This window comes from Vicia villosa, unplaced genomic scaffold, assembly GCF_029867415.1.
Source record: "Vicia villosa cultivar HV-30 ecotype Madison, WI unplaced genomic scaffold, Vvil1.0 ctg.000912F_1_1, whole genome shotgun sequence".
Lineage (NCBI taxonomy): Eukaryota > Viridiplantae > Streptophyta > Magnoliopsida > Fabales > Fabaceae > Vicia > Vicia villosa.
This window is the reverse complement of record NW_026705410.1, coordinates 403,756-423,026: the sequence shown is the minus strand read 5'-3', so window position 1 is coordinate 423,026 and position 19,271 is coordinate 403,756. Positions and strand designations below refer to the sequence as shown.

Sequence of the window (19,271 nt, the reverse complement as noted above, 5' to 3'; positions counted from 1 at the left end):
TTACTCAGTAAATAAATGGCTATAACCTGGTTGTGTAGGTCCCCTCTCTCATATGGCTATGGCTATGCCTATGGACTGTGTACAAGCTTAGAGAGAAGAAGAAAAACAACAAGGTGAGGTTAAGAGGGATAAACAAAACTCTCAACAACACACAACAGACGAAATTTCTCTCATCATGGACACCATCCCTACTTCCATCAACAGGTTTTCCATTCTCTCTCTTTCTCTCTCCTTCATTCTGAATCTCTTTCTCTCTCCTTGATTCTGAATTGAAGTGCTGACTTGTGAAATTTGCAATTTTTGCAGTGGTTTGGGATGGAATTCTTCCTCCTTGTTTCAACATTCAAATTGCTTCAACCTACTTTCTCTTCCTCTCAAACCAAAACCCTCTCTCGCCAAGTTTTCTCTTACTTGCTCTGCCGCTTCTTCTTCTTCTTCTTCCGGTATTCTCCGCTGAGTTTCTCTCATTTTTGTCTTTTACTGTTAATTAATTGTTCTCAATTTGAGTTTGGTTTGTTTTCATTTTGAAATGTAGTTGCTTTTGCTTTATCTATGCCATGCCATTTTTTTTGTGTTCTTTCATATTTGCATTTCATTTTGGGTTGTTACAATGAGACACAACATAACATATGTATCTGTTTTATTTTGGGTGGGTTTTTAAGTATTGCAAAAACTGATATAAGCCTAAAAATATGATGCATTTTGGTTCAATTCAAATGGTAGATGGATCAATTAGAAAAGTGAAAAAAAAAAGAGAATAGAACCATGGTTTTAAATTGTGGCTGCGGGTGTTGCGATTGTGGTTGATGCGATGCGCATTGCGGTGTGAATTTTAATTGGGAGATGTTTAAAATATACCGTTAAAAAACAATTTATGTTAAGATTTTTCATAAGGAAATTGAGTTTTTGGTTTCTGGAATTTTGAGTTCTGCTGAAAATACTTAAAGAAACATGGGCAAAACTGTTTGTGATGTGATGTCTAATGGCGCTCAGACGCATGATTTTAATTCACACCGAAATTGCAGTCCGATGCGGTAGCGGAGGCTACTGCATCAATAATATTCGGCTGCAATCGCTTGCTGTTGCGGACTGCAATTTAAAACCATGAATTGAATAAAATAGTGTGTTTTATACCGTATTGTCATATTGTCAAGGTTACGCTGACTTTTATATTGCGGGAAAATGCCGCCGATGTGGTCAAGATTGTGCTTGCAAACCGCAATTTAATCCATGTCTGAGAAAGTCTTATAGCATTTCTCACCCTTTATTATTCTTCCATTCTCCTCTGTTCAGTCGTGTATGCGAATGTGACCTTGCTGAGAATAGGCAAGAGAATTTGACTCGGAGGCTATGTTTCATTTTACTTTTTATTATCAGATCCTCTCTTGGTTAAAGCTGCCAGAGGAGACCCAGTTAGTCGTCCTCCAGCATGGATGATGCGCCAGGCAGGAAGGTACATGGCTGCTTACAAAAAGTTAGCTGAGAAACATCCCTCCTTCCGAGAGAGGTCAGAGACAACTGATCTCATTGTAGAAATTTCTTTGCAGCCTTGGAAAGCTTTCAGGCCCGATGGAGTAATTATTTTCTCCGACATCCTTACACCTCTACCTGCATTTGGGATTGATTTTGACATAGAAGATGTGAGGGGACCTGTAATACAATCGCCTATCCGCTCTGAGGAGGGATTAAACGTTTTGCACGCGATTGACTTTGACAAGCTTACATTTGTAGGAGATTCACTTAAAGCCCTGCGGAAAGAGGTAAAAATTGGTTGTTTTTCTTGGCGATTTTTCTAAGGCCGTTTTTCTTACTTGTTTTGTTTTGTTTAGGTTGGTGGTGATGCTGCTGTTTTAGGTTTTGTGGGGGCACCTTGGACATTGGCAACGTATATAGTTGAAGGCGGTACAACACGCACGTATACAAACATTAAAAGTATGTGCCATACGGCACCGCACATATTGAGGACTCTGCTTTCTCATTTGACAAAGGCAATAGCAGATTACATTGTTTTCCAAGTCGAATCTGGGGCTCACTGCATACAAATCTTTGATTCATGGGGCGGACAGCTACCTCCTCATATGTGGGAGCTTTGGTCAAAGCCTTATATCAAAGAGGTAACTATAGGAAAATCACCGCTTCTTTCTTGCATTGTAAAATTGTTTTAGGTCTTAAAACTTTTCATTGTTAATCCTAATTTAAACCAATTTCTTTATTGACGAAAGGAAAATAGAATGTAGCTTGCCAAGTTTTGCAACAGTTAATAGGTTTTATGTTAAGTTAGTTAGTATATACTTTACTAAAGGTCTGTTTGGGTGTTGGTTTTTAGAGGGAAAGACTTTGGAAGGTTGCGTCTATATCTTGAAATATGATTCTTTGTGGTTGGTTGACTTTGTAAATAAAGTGATTGGTTAAAAGGTTTTAACTTGTTAACTTTTTTCACTTATGGTAAAAAGCTTGTTATTGCAAGCTTGACTATTACATAAGCTCGTTGTATACTAAGCATGCTTCTGACTTCAGGGGAGAAAACTTGAAATTAGAACTCTATTGCTACATCTTCATATTCTAAATATTTCATTGTGATAAGTATTACTATTAGTATCTCTTTTAATTAATTTTTTTCTGTTCGTTGTATACTACTTTCTGAACTTCCAGATTGTAAATTTGGTGAAGAAAAAGTGCCCAGAGACACCACTTGTTCTTTATATAAATGGAAATGGTGGCTTTCTCGAGCGTATGATTGATACTGGAGTTGATGTTATTGGACTAGACTGGACAGTAGATATGGCTGATGGAAGAAGAAGATTAGGTAGCGGGATAGGCGTGCAAGGAAATGTGGACCCTGCTTGCTTATTCTCTCCTCTTACTGCCCTGACAGAAGAAATTCAGAGGTTGGTGACATAACTGCCATTTACGTTTTAGTATTCTTATACTCATTCTAGGTCGTCAGCATATAGATTCTAGGGGTGGCTACGCTATCAGAGCAGTGTCACAAGGCATAACAGTTTGTTCAAATTCCGCTATGCTACATTGCTATCGTGCAGTTATAGCAACTATTAGACAGTAACTTGTACTAAATAGTAAATAGTATATCGCGAAACACTGTTTTGCGAAAGATTAACATTTTGTTCAAATACCCCCACACTATAGTGCTTCTGTAGCTGCTATTTGACAACACTGCACCAGAGTGATTCCTAAGTGACCCTCCTAGGTGATCCCGCTGCTTATGATCCAGTGTCTAAGACGCGTAGGTTAAACTGCCCATGGTATTTGCTTAATTGACTGAAGAACCAAAAATAAAAATGACAAGGACGGCATTAAACAAAAAATGACAGAAATGTTCTTCAAGGAATTGTTGCTTTATTATTTATCTTTTTTGTTTCAAAATTATGAATTTAATCAATAAGACTAGTGTGCCTTTGCCAGAAAGGCCAAAGTTTTGTCCGGTGACAGATCCTGATATCTCTACTTGTTATGTTACTAGCTTTTTTGTCCAATTGAACCTTCATAGCTATAAATAAGAGTAGAGAAATGAAATTTGTTGATTATTTATCTTGATTTCTTAATATGATGATTACATGTGACTGTCAGGGTTGTGAGGTCTGCGGGACCTAGACGACACATTCTTAATCTTGGGCACGGTGTTCTTGTTGGCACACCTGAAGAAGCTGTTGCTCATTTCTTTGATGTAGCTAGAAGCTTGAAGTTTGACACAGTCTCTCAAAATAACACTGCAAATGTAGTTTAAAGGAAAATGTCAATAGTGTAGCCGCTTCTTGTACTTTTCCTGGTAGATCAAGCCATTTCTGGAATAGTACAGGTTCAGTCCTTCCTAATCCAACTATGCGATGATGATCATTTGATCATTGTCTGAGAATTTACACATTACCGTGTCGGCTAATTTATGAAAATAGTCTCTGCATTTTTCCTGTATTTTGTAATTGTTTATGATAAATCAATATACTAATTAGAGGATTCCTTCCATTGTTTGAACACTAATTATGCTTTCATTACAGCGAAAACACAAATTATACAAATAATACAATGACATATAAACTTTTGATTTCATTACCGAGAAAACAAAGCTAACAAACTTAAGGTAACTTATGACCAAACTTCAAAAGTTATTTTTGGTTTCCATAGAAAATTTAAATGCATTTTTTATTCTGAAATAAAAAATCTACAATACATTCCTTATATTTATTTAACTTCTGTCTTTTGAAGGGTGTCTCCATGCACACAGTAAAATGTTTCACAAGAATTTCAGGTTTGTTAAAACACTTGACAATTGAACTTGTCAGTGGAAGAACTGTTGCCATATTGGTGTAGAACCTCATTCAGAGTTTTGAGAGCCTTGTCATATGACACAAATCCCATAAAAAAGAACTCGTAACCATCCACTGTCACAATCTCGATGTATTTTTCTTTCGAGTTAAATATATTTGCTGAAGGACTAACTGCCCTCAACTGATCCAGCTGCATTACCACCTACAAGTTATGTTACACTCAAAATCAACACTTGACAGATACCATAAAATTATTGATACATGTTGATGCTAAAGATGCAATGAGATAAGGAAGTACCTTATAGTAGATACATTGATGCTGCAAGGAGAATGGATGGTGACAGAGTGGATAGTCACTGCAGAATGCCAATCTTTTGTTTGTTATATAAAGTGTTCCAATCACAGGGCCAGAGATTTTTGATATGTAACAAACATGTTGCTTCAGCAGTTTCTCTCCTTGAATAATCCCAAATGTTTGCTGAAATAGCTTATCAGAACCTCCATTTGCAATCAGTTTTGTTCCCTGAACTACTCTAGCCATTGCAGTATCAATTGGATTAGAACTCATTCTCACTGCTGCACACAATGATAATGGATTCCATTAGAATAAAGTTTCATTGTCAAATAATATTAACACACAAATTCAAACTCTTACCATCAAAAGTAAATAACTATGTATTCATAACCCTTCTATTGTCACTCCTAGCGAAAATCAAGATTAATAAGAATTTATAAAGCACCGACACAAACATGTCATGTTGACACTTGTAATTATGTCTATGGTTTTGTGGGGAAAAATAAAAGTTCCATTCCTCAATCCTAAAACTGAGGTATTTATAGAGTTAAGACTTTGTGGAAAAAACTCCATCTTGGGCCGGATTGACAGACATAAAGACAGTTTCCCTATCTTCTAGGTTAAAGATATGAGAAATAAGACTGGGTCCTTCTTATAATCATGGGGAGGTGACTCTCTCTCCTTGAACCGTTCCTCTAGCCGATTATTACTTAGATACCTTGTTGGTCACATAAGATAAGTAAATGGATCAATTCGGGCGGTTCAAGCCCAATTGGGCGGCCTATGCCTCGTTTAGGGCGACCAGTCACCTTGTGTGGGACACTCGCCTAGTTTTGAAGCAATTAGTTTGCATTGTCTTATCATGGACCTTACTTCTTAGGGCCAAATAAATTTATGTCAATCCAAAAGTAGACGTAATCAAATGTGTCAAGTATTGTATCGTGTGAGACACATGTCATACACATAACATGTCTTTGTTAAGAAGTGTTGATGTGCTACATACATAAGGTAAGAAGTACAAGATAGATACATATATTTGCTGCAATAGAACAGAAAGAGCAAAATTCACCATGGTTCCAAATACTGCCAACCATGCTCTCAGCCTGTTTAGTTGCTTCTTCAACCTTCTTACCACAAGTATTTAGTGCACCATTTATTTTATCCATGGGATTAGAACCTGAAAATCATACCAACAGGGTCATCATCATCAACATCACAGAGAAATAGAACAACTTTGTTACAACAAAAAACACAAAATCTCAAAGAAATCACTCACGGTTGGCAGCAGCAGAAGAAGTCTTAGCAGGAGAAAGTTGAACATAAGGGTTGTTGCTATTGTTTTGCAAGCCAGTCCTAGTAATTGTTCCATCAGTAACTGGAATTTCTCTGTGATTGAAGCTCATTCTCTTGTTTAGCAGCAGAAGAACCAAATAACACTAGTGGATAAAAAATTGGAAAGAGAGAGAGACTAGAAGAAGGTGGAAGTGAAAGAAAAGTGGAATAATAGAAACTTAGTAGTTGTCAATAGTTGGAGAAATATATGTTAAGGAATAAAACATCACATCACATTGCCATTAAAAACATTGTTTATGATGTATAAAATGCTATTTTGAAAAGAGTTTCTGAAAAATAAAATATCAAGGAGCATATTTGAAGTGGTGTGTGAATGTTTACTTGTTTAGGAATTGGGATTAAAGTTAAGTACTACAAGAGGTGATTGTGGAGAATAAATTCAAGATAATGAAAAACATTACACCAAAAGAGAGATGCTGCAGCTGTGGAATAAGATGCCATAAAAGCATACCATAATGGAGGAAATAAATGATACTTCGTCGCCTCTACAGGTGAATGAGATATCACAAGTTTAAATTTGCCCTCTAAATCTGATATTTTTTAATAATTACCAGATTTAACAAAATAGATTAATATTTTTATTAATAATAATCAATAATGTAGTTAGATGAATTAAAATTTAAAAAATTGTTAGAAAAATTATTAAAAATACTAACTTATTATTATAAAATGACAAATAATTTAGAGACATATTTTGGGTATTAGGGTGTGAATTTAAGAGTTTATACTATATTGGTTTGATTTAAGGTAAAATTACATATGTCACATTTTAAGTTAGAAGCATTTTTTGGATCGACTTTTTCAATTATCTTTTGTTCCAAATTATTAATATTGCTATTTTTATTTACACCGTTAATCCTTTTTTTTTTTTTAAATTAATTTCGGTTTAAAAGCTGTAGACTTGGCATTTTAAAAATTTAAATTGTTAAGATTCTTCTTTTACTTCGGCTTAAAAAAAAAAAACTTCCTTTACTTCATCATCTTCAACAATCTAAAAATTTGGAACTCATAAAATAAAATCTTTCAAATTCATTTCAACAAACATTCTTCCCTTCATTATCCTCAATTCTTTTAAACAAATTTTTTGTAAATCACCTTCTCACCCTTTAAAATTTCTTTCTCCTTTATTTTCCACAAACTATTTATTGAGTTTTGTTTCTTCACATTTCTGGGTTTTTATTTTTTTTAAGATGGGCTAGGTTTGAATAAGGCCCATATATTGAACATAAAGACATTACAAAATAGGGGGAGGGGATATTTTTGAAAAACCCTATCAAAAAGAAAAGCATAAATAAACTTTTTTTTTTACAAAATTCTTTCTAATCCCAAAAGAGGTGGAAACAAAAAAAGTTATGGGAGCAGTTATGAGACCCACGTATATAAAAAAAATATGCACAACTATTGTTTTCTTTCTATAAATGAGAGTCTGATTCAATCCAAAGTTTGTGCCAACCTTTATTTTTGGATACTTCAATTGCTATCATAATCACATTGAATTATGCATTGATGGATGAACCTCTAAAAACTTGTTCGACAAAAGCCAATAAGAAATCTCCTTTGTGGTTTCTGAAAATTCCACCACACCTCGAAGTAGAAGAAGAAGGAGTGAAAGCTCTATCACAATTACATTTTATTCAACCGAGAATAGGAGGTTGCCAAATGACTTATTTATTTGACGGAGCTCAAGAAGGATGAAGGTTTACCTCAAAATCTTTGACAAGACTTACATGAGCCAAGATTTTATCGATGGACATGTGATATCTAGAAGTCTGATTACTGTATCTGAAATATTTTTTGGTTTCACACATTTGATTTATTAGGAAAGTGACTGCAACTTTCATGGTCAAACTGCATTTCTTGGACCTACCCCTTGTGAGTGCACTTGCTAGTTAGATGTTTTGTGTGATGTCAAAACAAGGATAACTTTAGCATTTATGTATATTGGACGGTACCTCTGAGTCATTATGTGCACCTTTGCATTAGGGTACTTAGAATGCACTTAAAACATATTTGAAAAAGGTATCATGCAGTACAAATTAGTTTCAATGCATTAAAAATTAGTTTTTACACAAAACACATGTCTATGTGTCGACACATGTGCATCAATAATAAATCATGTAGCCTCTATTTGTATGTGTCGACACATACAATCTCTTAGGTCGACACATACTAAAACAATTACTTATATATGTCGACACATACGATTTGCAAGTCGACACATGTGCTGTATTTTTAAAGCCTGTAGCTCATGTTTCTATGTGTTGAAACATGACCTTGATCATGTGTCAACACATGGCTTATACGTGTCGACACGTGCTGTAGCTTTTCTGAAAAATTACATTCTTTTTCAATTTTTAAGTTCCTCTTTTGCCTTCAACTTGTATACTTATAAATACTTCATACATGCATCTTTTTCAATTTGATGAAAATATAAACACATAAAAATATATCTCTTCATCTTCAACCTTCCATCTATGCATACACACATACAAACTACACATAATCATTTTTCGTTTGGGTGTCATCTAGACTAGGTTGATAGCGTCCAATTTAGGTAGGTGTACCGGTGTATTGGGTTGAGAATCTTTAGGGATTTCATCGAAAAAATTGTGAGGATTTATCATCCAAGATCATGGTGTTGATTTGGAGGTTTTGAAAAGATTTTTGCAAATTGGATTCGATCGAGTGAAACCTTTGAAGAACTGGAGGTTCTTGCAAAGGAGTATCATGAGACGGTGAATCGATTGGAGATCTTGGGTGACAACAATTCACAATTTGAATTCAACCGAGTGAAAGCTGAATAGTGGTTTCTTGCAAAGGAGTAGCGCGAGACAATGAATCATATTGGTATTGTTGGTGACTTGATCAAACTCAGATCATGGGAAGAGAAGTGCTAGAATCAACATCAAATATAGGGTTTGTAGGGTTGGATTGCTACATTTATCTTGTAAATAACTTTTTGCAAAGTAAGATTGAAATCTCAATTCCGATTGCAATTAGGGGCAGGTGTAGCCATAGCGAGGACGATTGGTGAACTTCCTAAACAAATCCTGGTGTCCTCTCTCTCATTTAATTTTCATAAGAAAATTGTTAATTTCATTGATTGAGTAATCAATTCATATAGATTTATCCTTTGATTATTAAATGATAAATTTCTTTGTTGATTACATTACAATCTATTGGATTGTAAGTGGTAATTGATATCAATAAACTCAAAAGGAAAATCGAAAAAAATCAATCGCACGTGAAGTGTTCGACAATTTGCTAGTTTAGGTTTTCTCACTAATTTCATTGGAAATAAATTATCTTAGTGATCCTATTAAAACGATTGCTTCATAAATTGGTGTATTAGTTGCTTATCATTGTTGTATATTCCATACGTATTGCACATATCCAAGTTTCCAATATCAGTTCGGTTTAGACGACTTGTTCGATCTAGGCTAAATCTTCCTCTTGCCATAGTTTTTGTGCGTTTCAGAAACATATTTTAAAAAGGAAATTTTACTTTGGAGATCTATTCACCCCCTCTAGATAAGTTGTCATCGTCTAACACCCCTGATGCAATGAGGCCATTAATATTCCATTGTTGAATGGATGTTGTTCATGTTCATTTTTTTGCCAAGCCAAATCTAGAGTTTTTTTGGTAAACTTGCATGGGAAGAAGAATAAGTGTGTAGTGATCTCAGTATCACTCTTATAGAGGCTACACATTGAGGCCAAATAGATTCCTCTTTTCTTGATCATGTCGCCATTTGGGATCTTGTCATGCATTAATTTCCAAACTAATAGAGATTTTGATGGGAGGATGTCAGGACTCCAAATAACTTTGGCCCATTCAACTTGGGGTGTGTGATGAGATTTCAATGAATAGGCTTCCTTGAAGCTAAGAGGACCTGGCTTAGATATGAACCAAAGCATATAATCCTTATTAACTTGTATAGGGACCTGAGGAAAGTTCTAAGATTGGAAATGGAATAAATCCTTTCAGTTTCGAGGCAAAAGCCACTTCCTATCCTATATGAAATCTAAGACAATGAAGTTCTCCTTGATTTCTTGAGCCCTAAGAAACTCTAAGTTTCTATTTAAAATAAGGAGTTGGCCGCAACAAGAATATAACCAAAAGTTAATAAAAGTACCTACTCCAAGAGAACAAGAAGCATGGCTTTTTAGCATCATAAACTCAAACCTATTGTTTTGATGACAATGACACTAGTGATTGCTGAAGATGGGGGTAACATCTTTCCAAATATTTGACGATGGTGATTAACTTGAATACATCTCAAGCCTCATTAAGTGACGACTCAAGGTTCCAATGAAGTGCTTATATGATCAGTATATTTGGAAAAAGAACTTGAAAGCCTCAGAGTTATGAAAGAGAGAAAGCATGAAAGCTCACCTGGTCGTGTGTGCATGAGAAACCAAAAGTCTTGTTAAGTAGGAGTGTAACTCCCAAGATACTAAGGAAATTCACAAACACATTAAAAATATTTTTAAGCCTTCTTTTACATAACAAAACACCTGAAAATATTTTTAAGCCTTAGCTAGTTGATTAGGAGATTGTCAGCTTTATAGGAGAAATTTCTGAACTACCTAACCGATTAGATCCTAAGGTTAATCGGTTAGATAAAGAAAAATTGATTATGACAATCTCTTTATGATTAGTAACGAATCTATATCCAAACCTTCCATATTGGGCACAAATAATTGATTGTTTGAAGTACCTAATTGATTAAGAATATGACCTAATTGATTAGGTGAGTTAATTGGCTCATGGATCATTTTATTTTTAGCCAATTCTTTTCCCATATAAAGACGCCTCCTGACTTTATTAAACACCAGAATTAGGGTTTTCTCTAATTCTTATCAATTCATTTCTCTTCCCCCCTCTCTCTAAATATTTTCTTTTCACCGAAGTTGCCCTAGTGCCTTGCGAGTGAAAACTACTAGTGAGGAAAGAGTTGTATTGGTGCCGTGCCACTGTTGTTATTTTCAATAGTGTGATACTTTTGAAGAATTAAGTTTGGTTCTTGAGATAAATCAATTGAAAATCTCTTTTGGTTATAGAACTCAACTTGGAAAAATTATGTTTGCTTATTGAGACTAGCCAGTAAATTTTCTACTCGGTTCGTGAGATGAGCTAGTGGAAAAGATAACTTTTGGTTGGGGATAAGGCATTATAAAATCTCTTATTTCACTTGTTAAAGAGGTTCGTAGGCATAACCTGTAAAAACTCAATGTTATAGTAAATTTTCAAGAAGATCTCTTGGGGGCAGAAGTAGGCCAACATTCGAGCAAAACTAGATAATTCTCTAGTGTCATATCTCCAACCCTTATCTTATAATTTTTGTTAGGAAAAATTATACCAGGAACCCTTTAAGTTATTTTATTATAAAAGGTTGTTCCTTTAAGTTTTTTTTTTTCAATAATTTGGTCCTTTAAGTTAACTAACATGTGCACCGTTACTCTTTTTTTTTTTTTTTTACAAATTCTGTTTTAAAAACAATTATGTGGCACTAATGTTGGCGAGGTGACACTAATAGTGCTGGCATGGCATTGAATATGGGGTGCCAAATCACTAAAAATCAACAGTATAAAAAATGCTACAGATTGTGGGGGTTACAAACCTTCCTAAGTTTAATAACATTCTTGTTGTCGATGCAGACATTTAATCAAACATGTTGCAAGCATACTTTCTAAATAACACAAAACTATAGCAGAAAATAAAGTAATCATGATAAATTATTATTGTTGAACACTAAACTGAAGTGATTTACAAAGAACTTGTAGCAGTGAAAAATTGAGACCTATGCCATAGGATTGACCTGACTCGTATTTTAGTGAAAGTCGCCACTGCGCTTTATTGTTTCCAAAGGAAATGGAAAAAGAACGAAGTAAAACCCAAATAAGTTTTTAAATCAAAACTAATAAATGAACAAATATCTTAGGTTCGGGGGTTGGTTATGAAAAGGGAAGGTATAAGCACCCCTCACATCAACCTCTTTGAAAATATATATTATTGTTTTATTGTTATTGTTTTGTGAAATAGAGTGGGATAGTGAGAAAAGAGTTTTATTATGCTCGGTAAGATATCGCATATTGTGTCTACATACCTATTTTATGCAATAGGGAAGTCAGAGCATTTTTAGTTCCCCCCTTAAAAATAAAAAATAAAAAGCCAAAGTGGCAAAAATCTTTCTGGGTGCTAAGCTTTATAAATACCAAACAGGGTCTTTAAAATGCTAAGCTTTAACAATACAAAACGAGTTTTTAAAAGGGGTTAAACTTTATCAATACAAGGCAAGGGTGACATGCTAAGCTTTAACCATACAAAGCATGGTTAATTTTAAAAATGGTTGAGCTCTAACAATACAAAACTAGGTTTAACAGGGGGAAGTGATAAGCTTTAACAATACAGAGCATAAAGTAAATAGGAGGAAAAAGAGGTGAGTACCTTGACAATTTTATTCAATACTATCCCATTCCTTTGGATTACGAGCAATAACAATGAGGAATCATACATCTGAAGCAAGTATCAACGGTAAGCATCTCAAGTAATATCACAGGATATGGTACTTCAATGTCAATTATATCATGTATGTATAAGTATGATGTATATGATCACATGGATAAGTATATATGGACAAGTGTCTCATGTATTTATGGTTAATCAACAATGTATATCAAGATAAAAGTATATAATAAATGTGTATGATACAAGTATATGGATCAATTAAATATGTACACAAGTAGACAAATAATGTGTGATCAATCAAACAAGGAAAGGCAAACATCAATTTATGTCAAGTAAGACATGGTAAAAGACAAACATCTTGTTCTTGTGAACAATTAAACACACAAGTAATTCAAAGTTCAAAAGTATGGTGAATTTTAACATGATATAGACATGGATATCAATATGTGATCATGGCATTGATGAAAAAGTTAATATTTAACAATATGTTGCATCAAAATCAAAGAGAAAGCTTATGGGTCAAAATTAGGGTTTTAGTGGTGTATACCACCCTTCGACCTGAAATCACTATGGACCTTAGATGTGGAGTCAAATACTTTATTGCCAATCAAACATTGTCCGTAACAGGATGACCATAAAGATGGTTGATGAGTATTTTACAAATCATGCTGAGGGACATGAGTGACATAGATGAGATTTGTCCGTCCTATATATACAAGAGTAATATTTGCGGGCCCTTTGATAGAGTATGATTGAAAAATGCATAGTCGTGCTCAAATAAGTCGATATCAGATATTAGATTTATTTTTTGTTATCAAGTATACTCGGGGATCAAGGAATAAAATATTGGACTATAAAAGGTGACACATTCTATTCCTTGTGTTCAATATAGATATAAGGGCAAAAGAGTAATAGTACACATGATCATTATCACAGAAATGTTATGTCTGATCAAACGATATTCTCGTCACTTGGATAGCAATGATGTATTGCTAGATACCGCTCACTGTTTTTAATATTAAATACTTAATTTAATATTATTGCCAACATTACGAGAACCTACAGGGTCAGGCGCATATGGTGCTTATAGTGGAATTGATTATTAAATTAAATATGAATTAATTTAATTATGTGTCAATAGTATTTAAATTATTCAATATATTAACACATATAATTTAATAAAATATGATTTAATTAAATAAATGAGAATTGACATGTGATTAAATTAAATGTGATTTAATTTAATTAATATTATTTTATTTAATTAAAAGAGTTTAGTTAAATATAAATAATATTTATTTAATTAAATAATTTAATTAAATAAGATTGAGCTTATTTTGGAGAAGCCCAAAATAAGAGCATTAGGATTTTAGAAGCTCTCTATAAGTAGAGGAGCTCTTTCCCTTAACAATAGCTAATTGTCAATTTTCTCAGAGCAAGAACGACTAGCACCGTCGTCCACTTTACACTCGCGTGGACTACATTCAGACGCCGATATTTTCCGCCGTTCGTGACCAAATGATAAAACATGTTTCAAGAGTTAATTCTTTAATTCTTATTGGGGTTTGGTTTGTGATTAATGATTTAATAAAGATCCTTTCATCAGATTAGATCCGTTCAATGGGATTATTCCGCTAAGAGGATAAATTTTTTGAAAAACCCCTATTAAAATCCCAATAGTAATAACTTGCTAAGTCGCTCATACCAAGCCCTAAGGGCTTGTTTGAGACCATACAAAGCTCATTTTAGTTTAAATACATGATTAGGATACTCATGATTTTCAAAATCAAGACGTTGTGAAACATACACCTCTTCATTTATGTAACCGTTAAGGAAATCAGTTTTCACGCCCATTTGAAATAATTTGAAATTTTTAGAACATGCAAACGCTAGTAAAAGGAGTATAACCTGAAGTCGGGTAACTGGAGCATAAGTTTCCTCATAGTCAATGCTCCCATATTGGTTATATCCTTGAGCCACTAGCTGGGCTCTGTTCCTCGTTTATCACTATATTTTCGTCTAATTTGTTTCTAAAAACCCACTTAGTGCCTATAACTTGATGATCTCGCAGGCGAGGGACAAGGTCCCATGCATCATTTCTTTTAAATAGATTTAAATCATCTTGCATGGTCATAAGCCAATGCTTATCAAGTAGGGCCTCTTTTGCATATTTAGGTTGAATTTGTGACACAAATACAAAGTGATAACATAAAATACTTATCTTAGAGTGTGTAGTTACGCTTTTGGGTATGTCTCCAAGAATGTTGTCAATTAGATGGTACTTTGAAGACCTCCAGACCAAGGGTAGATCAGTCACTTTAGTTGGATTTTCATCCTTCTCCTTTTCAGAATTGTCATATTTCTCCTCCTCAGGTTTAACCGCTTTAGGTTGATCAATTCCTTCAACGATATCTTTGAGAGAACCCAACATTTCTCGGATAAGATTCAACAAAAGTGACATGCATAGATTCTTCAACAATAAGTAATCTCTTATTATATACTCTATTGGCTTTGCTTGATTGAGAGTACCCAAGGAAGATACCTCCATCCGCTTTCGCGTCAAATTTTCTAAGGCTGTCTTTGCCATTGTTCAATAAGAAACATTTGCATCTGAAAACATGAAGATGTGATAAATTTGGTTTTCTAACTTTAAGAAGTTCATAAGGAGTTTTGTTTAAAATATGACATATAAATATCTTGTTAGGTTTTGGTTTGTTGGCTGCATTTTGGTAAAATAATAAGTTCAGCAAGATGTTGTACACATGTTGCTACGACATTACAGTCTACGATTATTTCTATTTCTGGAAGATCAGTTACTATTATTCCAGAATTTTTTTCGTAATTTGTGAGTTAAGAAACGCATTGATGATTGGATTCTCTGAAGATTTGTTTCAATGCTCAAGAGATAACGTAATATTTGATTTGCTTGATTGGATGTCAAAACCTTTAGCCTTGCATTTGAAGATTCGATTAGATTTGATCTGATTTAATTTGATTTGATTTGCAGAAGGTTATAGCCAGATTGAATATTCAAGCCCAATGGATGCACTGGCTTATAAAATGAGGAGTCTAAACCTAAGAAGATTACGAAACAAAAAAATAAGGAGAATTATTGTTGCAAGAGTCTTAAGGTTTTGGGATTCTTCTTAGAGTACTACATTTTGTGTATGTCACCCATGTATCTTTTGATGCGTAGATTTTGACTGATTGTTCATTGTTCATTTTTAATCACCCATGAGAGCAAAGAGTGTATTGTGTGTCATTGGAAGTATGTCTTCTATCAATTGTTATTATTGTTGAAAATCATAGGGGTGTGATTGAGGGAAGTGAGAGGGGGATCTCATATCTAGGAGAGTCCCATGTAGAAGTTGCACAAGGTAGTGATTAGGTGATAAGTTGTAAACTAGGGTTGTTTAGCTTTAAACTAATACTATCATAGTGGATTTACTTTCTGGCTTAGTAGGCCCTAGAGTAGGTGAGTTGCACTGAACTGGGTTAATAATTGATTGTATGTTTTACCTTCTGCTATTCACTTCTGCATAGTTTATTACATCAGCCCAAAAATATTTTGGTAGACCACCTTCATTGACCATAGTTCTTGCCAACTCCTCTAAAACCCGGTTTTTACGCTCCACAACACCATTTTATTGTAGAGTTCTTGGAGCAGAAATATTATGTTCAATGCCATGTTTATCACGATAATCATCAAAGAGGTGGTTTTCAAATTCACCTCCATGATTGCATTTAATTGCAACAATTTTTAAATTCATTTTATTTTGAGACAACATTGCAAAACTAGTGAAAGCCGAAAACTTTCATCTTTACTATGCAAAATGACGGTCCAACAAAATTTAGAATAATCGTCTACGATAAAAAAACATAGTAATTACCAAATCTTTTAGTTTGTGAAGGACCAAAAATATCCATATGGAGAAGCTCAAGAGGTCTACAAGTTGAAATAACGTTTTTAGATTTGAACGCGACTCTTGTTTGCTTTCTCATTTGGCATGCATCACATATGTTCTCTTTGGAAATTTAATCTTTGGTAGACCAATAACTAGATCCTTTGAGACCACTTTGTTGAGTAAATCAAATTTGACTTGAGCTAAATGTCTATGCTCTAACCAAGATTCTTCACTCATGGTTACTAAAAAATTAGTGCTTGTCAAGGACACATCATCCAAGTTAAGCGTGTAGATATTGTTTACCCCCAAGCCTTTTAAAAATTGATCTTTCTTCTCATTATGTTCAATTATGCAACATTCATTTGTGAAAGATATTTTGTATCCTTTGTCGCATAGTTGACTAATGCTAAGTATATTATGTTTAAGGCCTTCAACAAGCATAACATCATTGATAGTAGTAGATGAGAGATTACCTACACTACCTTTTCCAAGTATAACACCTTTGTTATTGTCTCCATATGTCACACACCCCTTCTTCTTTGCCACAAAGTCAATGAATAAGGAGATGTCACCCGTCGTGTGCTTGGAGCATCCACTATCAAGAAAACCCATTCTCTCTATGGAGCCAAGACATTCAACCTACAATATTAAACAAAGTTGGTAGGTATCCAATTTTCATTGGGTCTGTGAGAGTAAGTAAAAACTATGTTGAATTTAGGCAACCATTGAAAGACACCTTTAGGAACAAGAATTCTCCTAAATTTGCCTTTTGCAATGGTATTACCTTTCTTGAAACAATAGTGACAAGTCTAATAATGATGAGAATGATTTTTGCTATTTGATTCCTTTTTCAACAAAACTATACCTTTTGTAAGGTACTATTAACGATTTTTTAAACTTTGTTGGATCAATAGAAAATGTGGCTTTTGGTTATAAAACCTTGTTCAATTTGACTTTTTTAGAGTATTAACCTCTTTTTTCCAATTGTGACAAGTTTCACAACCAAACCAAGAAAGCTTCTCATCCTCAATTTAAACTTTTAGAACATCTAACATGGTTTGCTTAAGAGATTCTATTTATTTTTCCGTTTCTAAAACTTTGGCTTCTAAGTGTGAAATTATTCTTTTAAGCCAACCTTTTAAAAGCATCTTTAGCTTCACCATATATATATTATCAAAAGCATTTTGTAAATCAAAATAAGATATTTCATCATTAGGTTCATGTTTAGAATGACTTACATTCTTCTTCTTCTTTTGATGGGCCATGAGGCAAAGGTTTTCCCTTTCATCACTATTACTTGAGCTATCTTCACCTTTATGATGATGGGTTGTGAGACATAAGTTTGATATTTCATCATCATCACTTGAGCTATTTTCACTTGAAGATTCACTATCACTTTCCCAAGCAATGTATGCTCTTCCAGTCTTGCTAGATGATCGGAAAAATAGCAAGTGTACTATTTTCACCGATGTAGTAATAATGGGTTTTACCCCAAGTATCGATCACGAGGATTGCGTAGGAAATATAAATTATTGTAACTAGTCAATTAAACAAAATAGCATATGGGTGTTTTTGTTATATTGAAATAACTAAATTAAAATAAATAAGCTGAAATTAAAGTTAAGCTTTTGTGTATAAATTTAGAGTAATGCCAAGGTAGGTGTATGATCAGCCTTATCATGACTCTGTAAAAAGATCTCTTTAACAAGTTCATATGATGCAACTATTTGTTCTTAAGGGTGTTTTCCTAAGTCCTTAGTGAAAACCTTTTGGTTTGCAATCCTAATGCCTAAGTCCTTAGAAACATAGGTTTGTAAACCAAAGATGTAAATGATCAAGAATGTTCAAATAACCTTACGGTATCCCTAGTCCTAGGTGATAACTATAAGATTTAATTGTTTAAAAACCTTAACAACCGTAGTCCTACAGATTGTTAACCATGGATCAATCTTGTTTTGCCGACAAAGAAAGCATAAAAACATTAAACAATCAAATTGCAAAATACAAATACTTGATTAAAGAAATACGATATTCAGAGTCGTTACAATTCAAATCAGGGACACCCCCCTGGCATTGGGGGGTTTAGCCTCTCATAGTATTCAAGAAACCAAAATTAAAAAGTTTAGACATTTACAAAGATTAGGAGAACTCTGATCTTCAATGGTGTCCACCGTTGAATCTCTTCGTCTTCCAAAACCTTGATAAAGCTATCTTGCCCTCTTCTGGAATTCTTTCGTACGATCAAAAGTGCCTTCCCCTTGTCTCTCAATTCTCTTTTAATCCCTCTAGGTTTTCAGATCTCAGCCAGAATACCCAAATTGCCCCCAGAACTTTAAAATTGTAAAAACATAGAAAATCAGAAATTCTGTCCGCACAGGCTGACACGGCCGTGTCACTCGACACAGGCTGACCGTGTCAGCCTCTGCCACTTTTGGGGAGAATTCTTCAGCAGGTTGGACACGGCCGTGTCACTTGACACGGTCTGACCGTGTCCGCCTCTGCCTCCTTTGGCTTTGACTTCAACATCAAAGTTGTAGCCCTTTTCATTAGCGAAATTTTGCCACCGGAACCGCGTCATTCCGAGTTACGAAGCTCCAGCTATGATCAAAATACTACACGCATGTCACGATTTTCAGCTTCTTTTACACCAACACTTGTGCAATTTCCATCTGATCCAGGATTAACCTACAACCACCAAGTAGAGAGATCAAAAGCATCTAAAAAGACATGATAAAGGGTACAAAAACATAATGCAATCAATTAACTAATATTAAAGGAATCAACGAAAAACTCTTGAAAACAACCACAAAGTGTTACCAAGTATGACGATCTTATGCCGAATTTATGACGAAATTAAGTAGAAATGGTGACCGATCACTAGACTTCTTGTATTGACCTTTTCCTTTATCTTAAGCAACTGACAATCCGGTTTGTAATGACCAACCTTTCCACAATTATAGCAT

General features: G+C 34.3%; 2 protein-coding genes across 3 annotated transcripts; one reads left to right on the top strand and one right to left on the bottom strand.

Annotated features, from left to right (window-relative positions):
- The first annotated feature begins 3 nt into the window (after positions 1 to 3).
- Positions 4 to 3,930, top strand: LOC131632211 (uroporphyrinogen decarboxylase 1, chloroplastic-like). The gene is made up of 6 exons (XM_058902993.1): positions 4 to 204; positions 307 to 443; positions 1,378 to 1,760; positions 1,830 to 2,114; positions 2,653 to 2,888; positions 3,589 to 3,930. Exons 1-6 carry the CDS (start codon positions 176 to 178, stop codon positions 3,743 to 3,745), a joined length of 1,227 nt encoding a protein of 408 aa, XP_058758976.1. The 5' UTR covers positions 4 to 175; the 3' UTR covers positions 3,746 to 3,930.
- A 51-nt stretch (positions 3,931 to 3,981) lies between these two features.
- On the bottom strand, positions 3,982 to 6,124 carry LOC131632212 (GEM-like protein 2). Of its 2 annotated transcripts, none has more exons than XM_058902995.1 (4): positions 5,855 to 6,124; positions 5,648 to 5,755; positions 4,582 to 4,856; positions 3,982 to 4,485 (listed from the first exon to the last, which is right to left on the bottom strand). In XM_058902995.1, the coding sequence occupies exons 1-4, from the start codon at positions 5,979 to 5,981 to the stop codon at positions 4,270 to 4,272; spliced, it is 726 nt and encodes a 241-aa protein (XP_058758978.1). In that variant the 5' UTR covers positions 5,982 to 6,124; the 3' UTR covers positions 3,982 to 4,269. The 2 variants fall into 2 exon arrangements, with proteins under 2 accessions (XP_058758978.1, XP_058758977.1); XM_058902994.1 differs by having other exon boundaries at positions 4,582 to 4,859; positions 5,855 to 6,121.
- Between the last annotated feature and the right edge of the window lie 13,147 nt (positions 6,125 to 19,271).

What these genes read in the sequence shown, in the direction of transcription:
- LOC131632211 (XM_058902993.1), top strand. Translation starts at nt 176, where the DNA reads ATGGACACCATCCCTACTTCCATCAACAG. An exon ending in TTCTTCTTCTTCTTCTTCCG is followed by an intron (nt 444 to 1,377) that starts GTATTCTCCGCT and finishes TTTTATTATCAG; the next exon opens with ATCCTCTCTTGGTTAAAGCT. An exon ending in CTGACAGAAGAAATTCAGAG is followed by an intron (nt 2,889 to 3,588) that starts GTTGGTGACATA and finishes TGTGACTGTCAG; the next exon opens with GGTTGTGAGGTCTGCGGGAC.
- LOC131632212 (XM_058902994.1), bottom strand. Translation starts at nt 5,981, where the DNA reads ATGAGCTTCAATCACAGAGAAATTCCAGTTACTGATGGAACAATTACT. An exon ending in TGGCAGTATTTGGAACCATG is followed by an intron (nt 4,860 to 5,647) that starts GTGAATTTTGCT and finishes CATTGTGTGCAG; the next exon opens with CAGTGAGAATGAGTTCTAAT. An exon ending in ATCAATGTATCTACTATAAG is followed by an intron (nt 4,486 to 4,581) that starts GTACTTCCTTAT and finishes CATAACTTGTAG; the next exon opens with GTGGTAATGCAGCTGGATCA.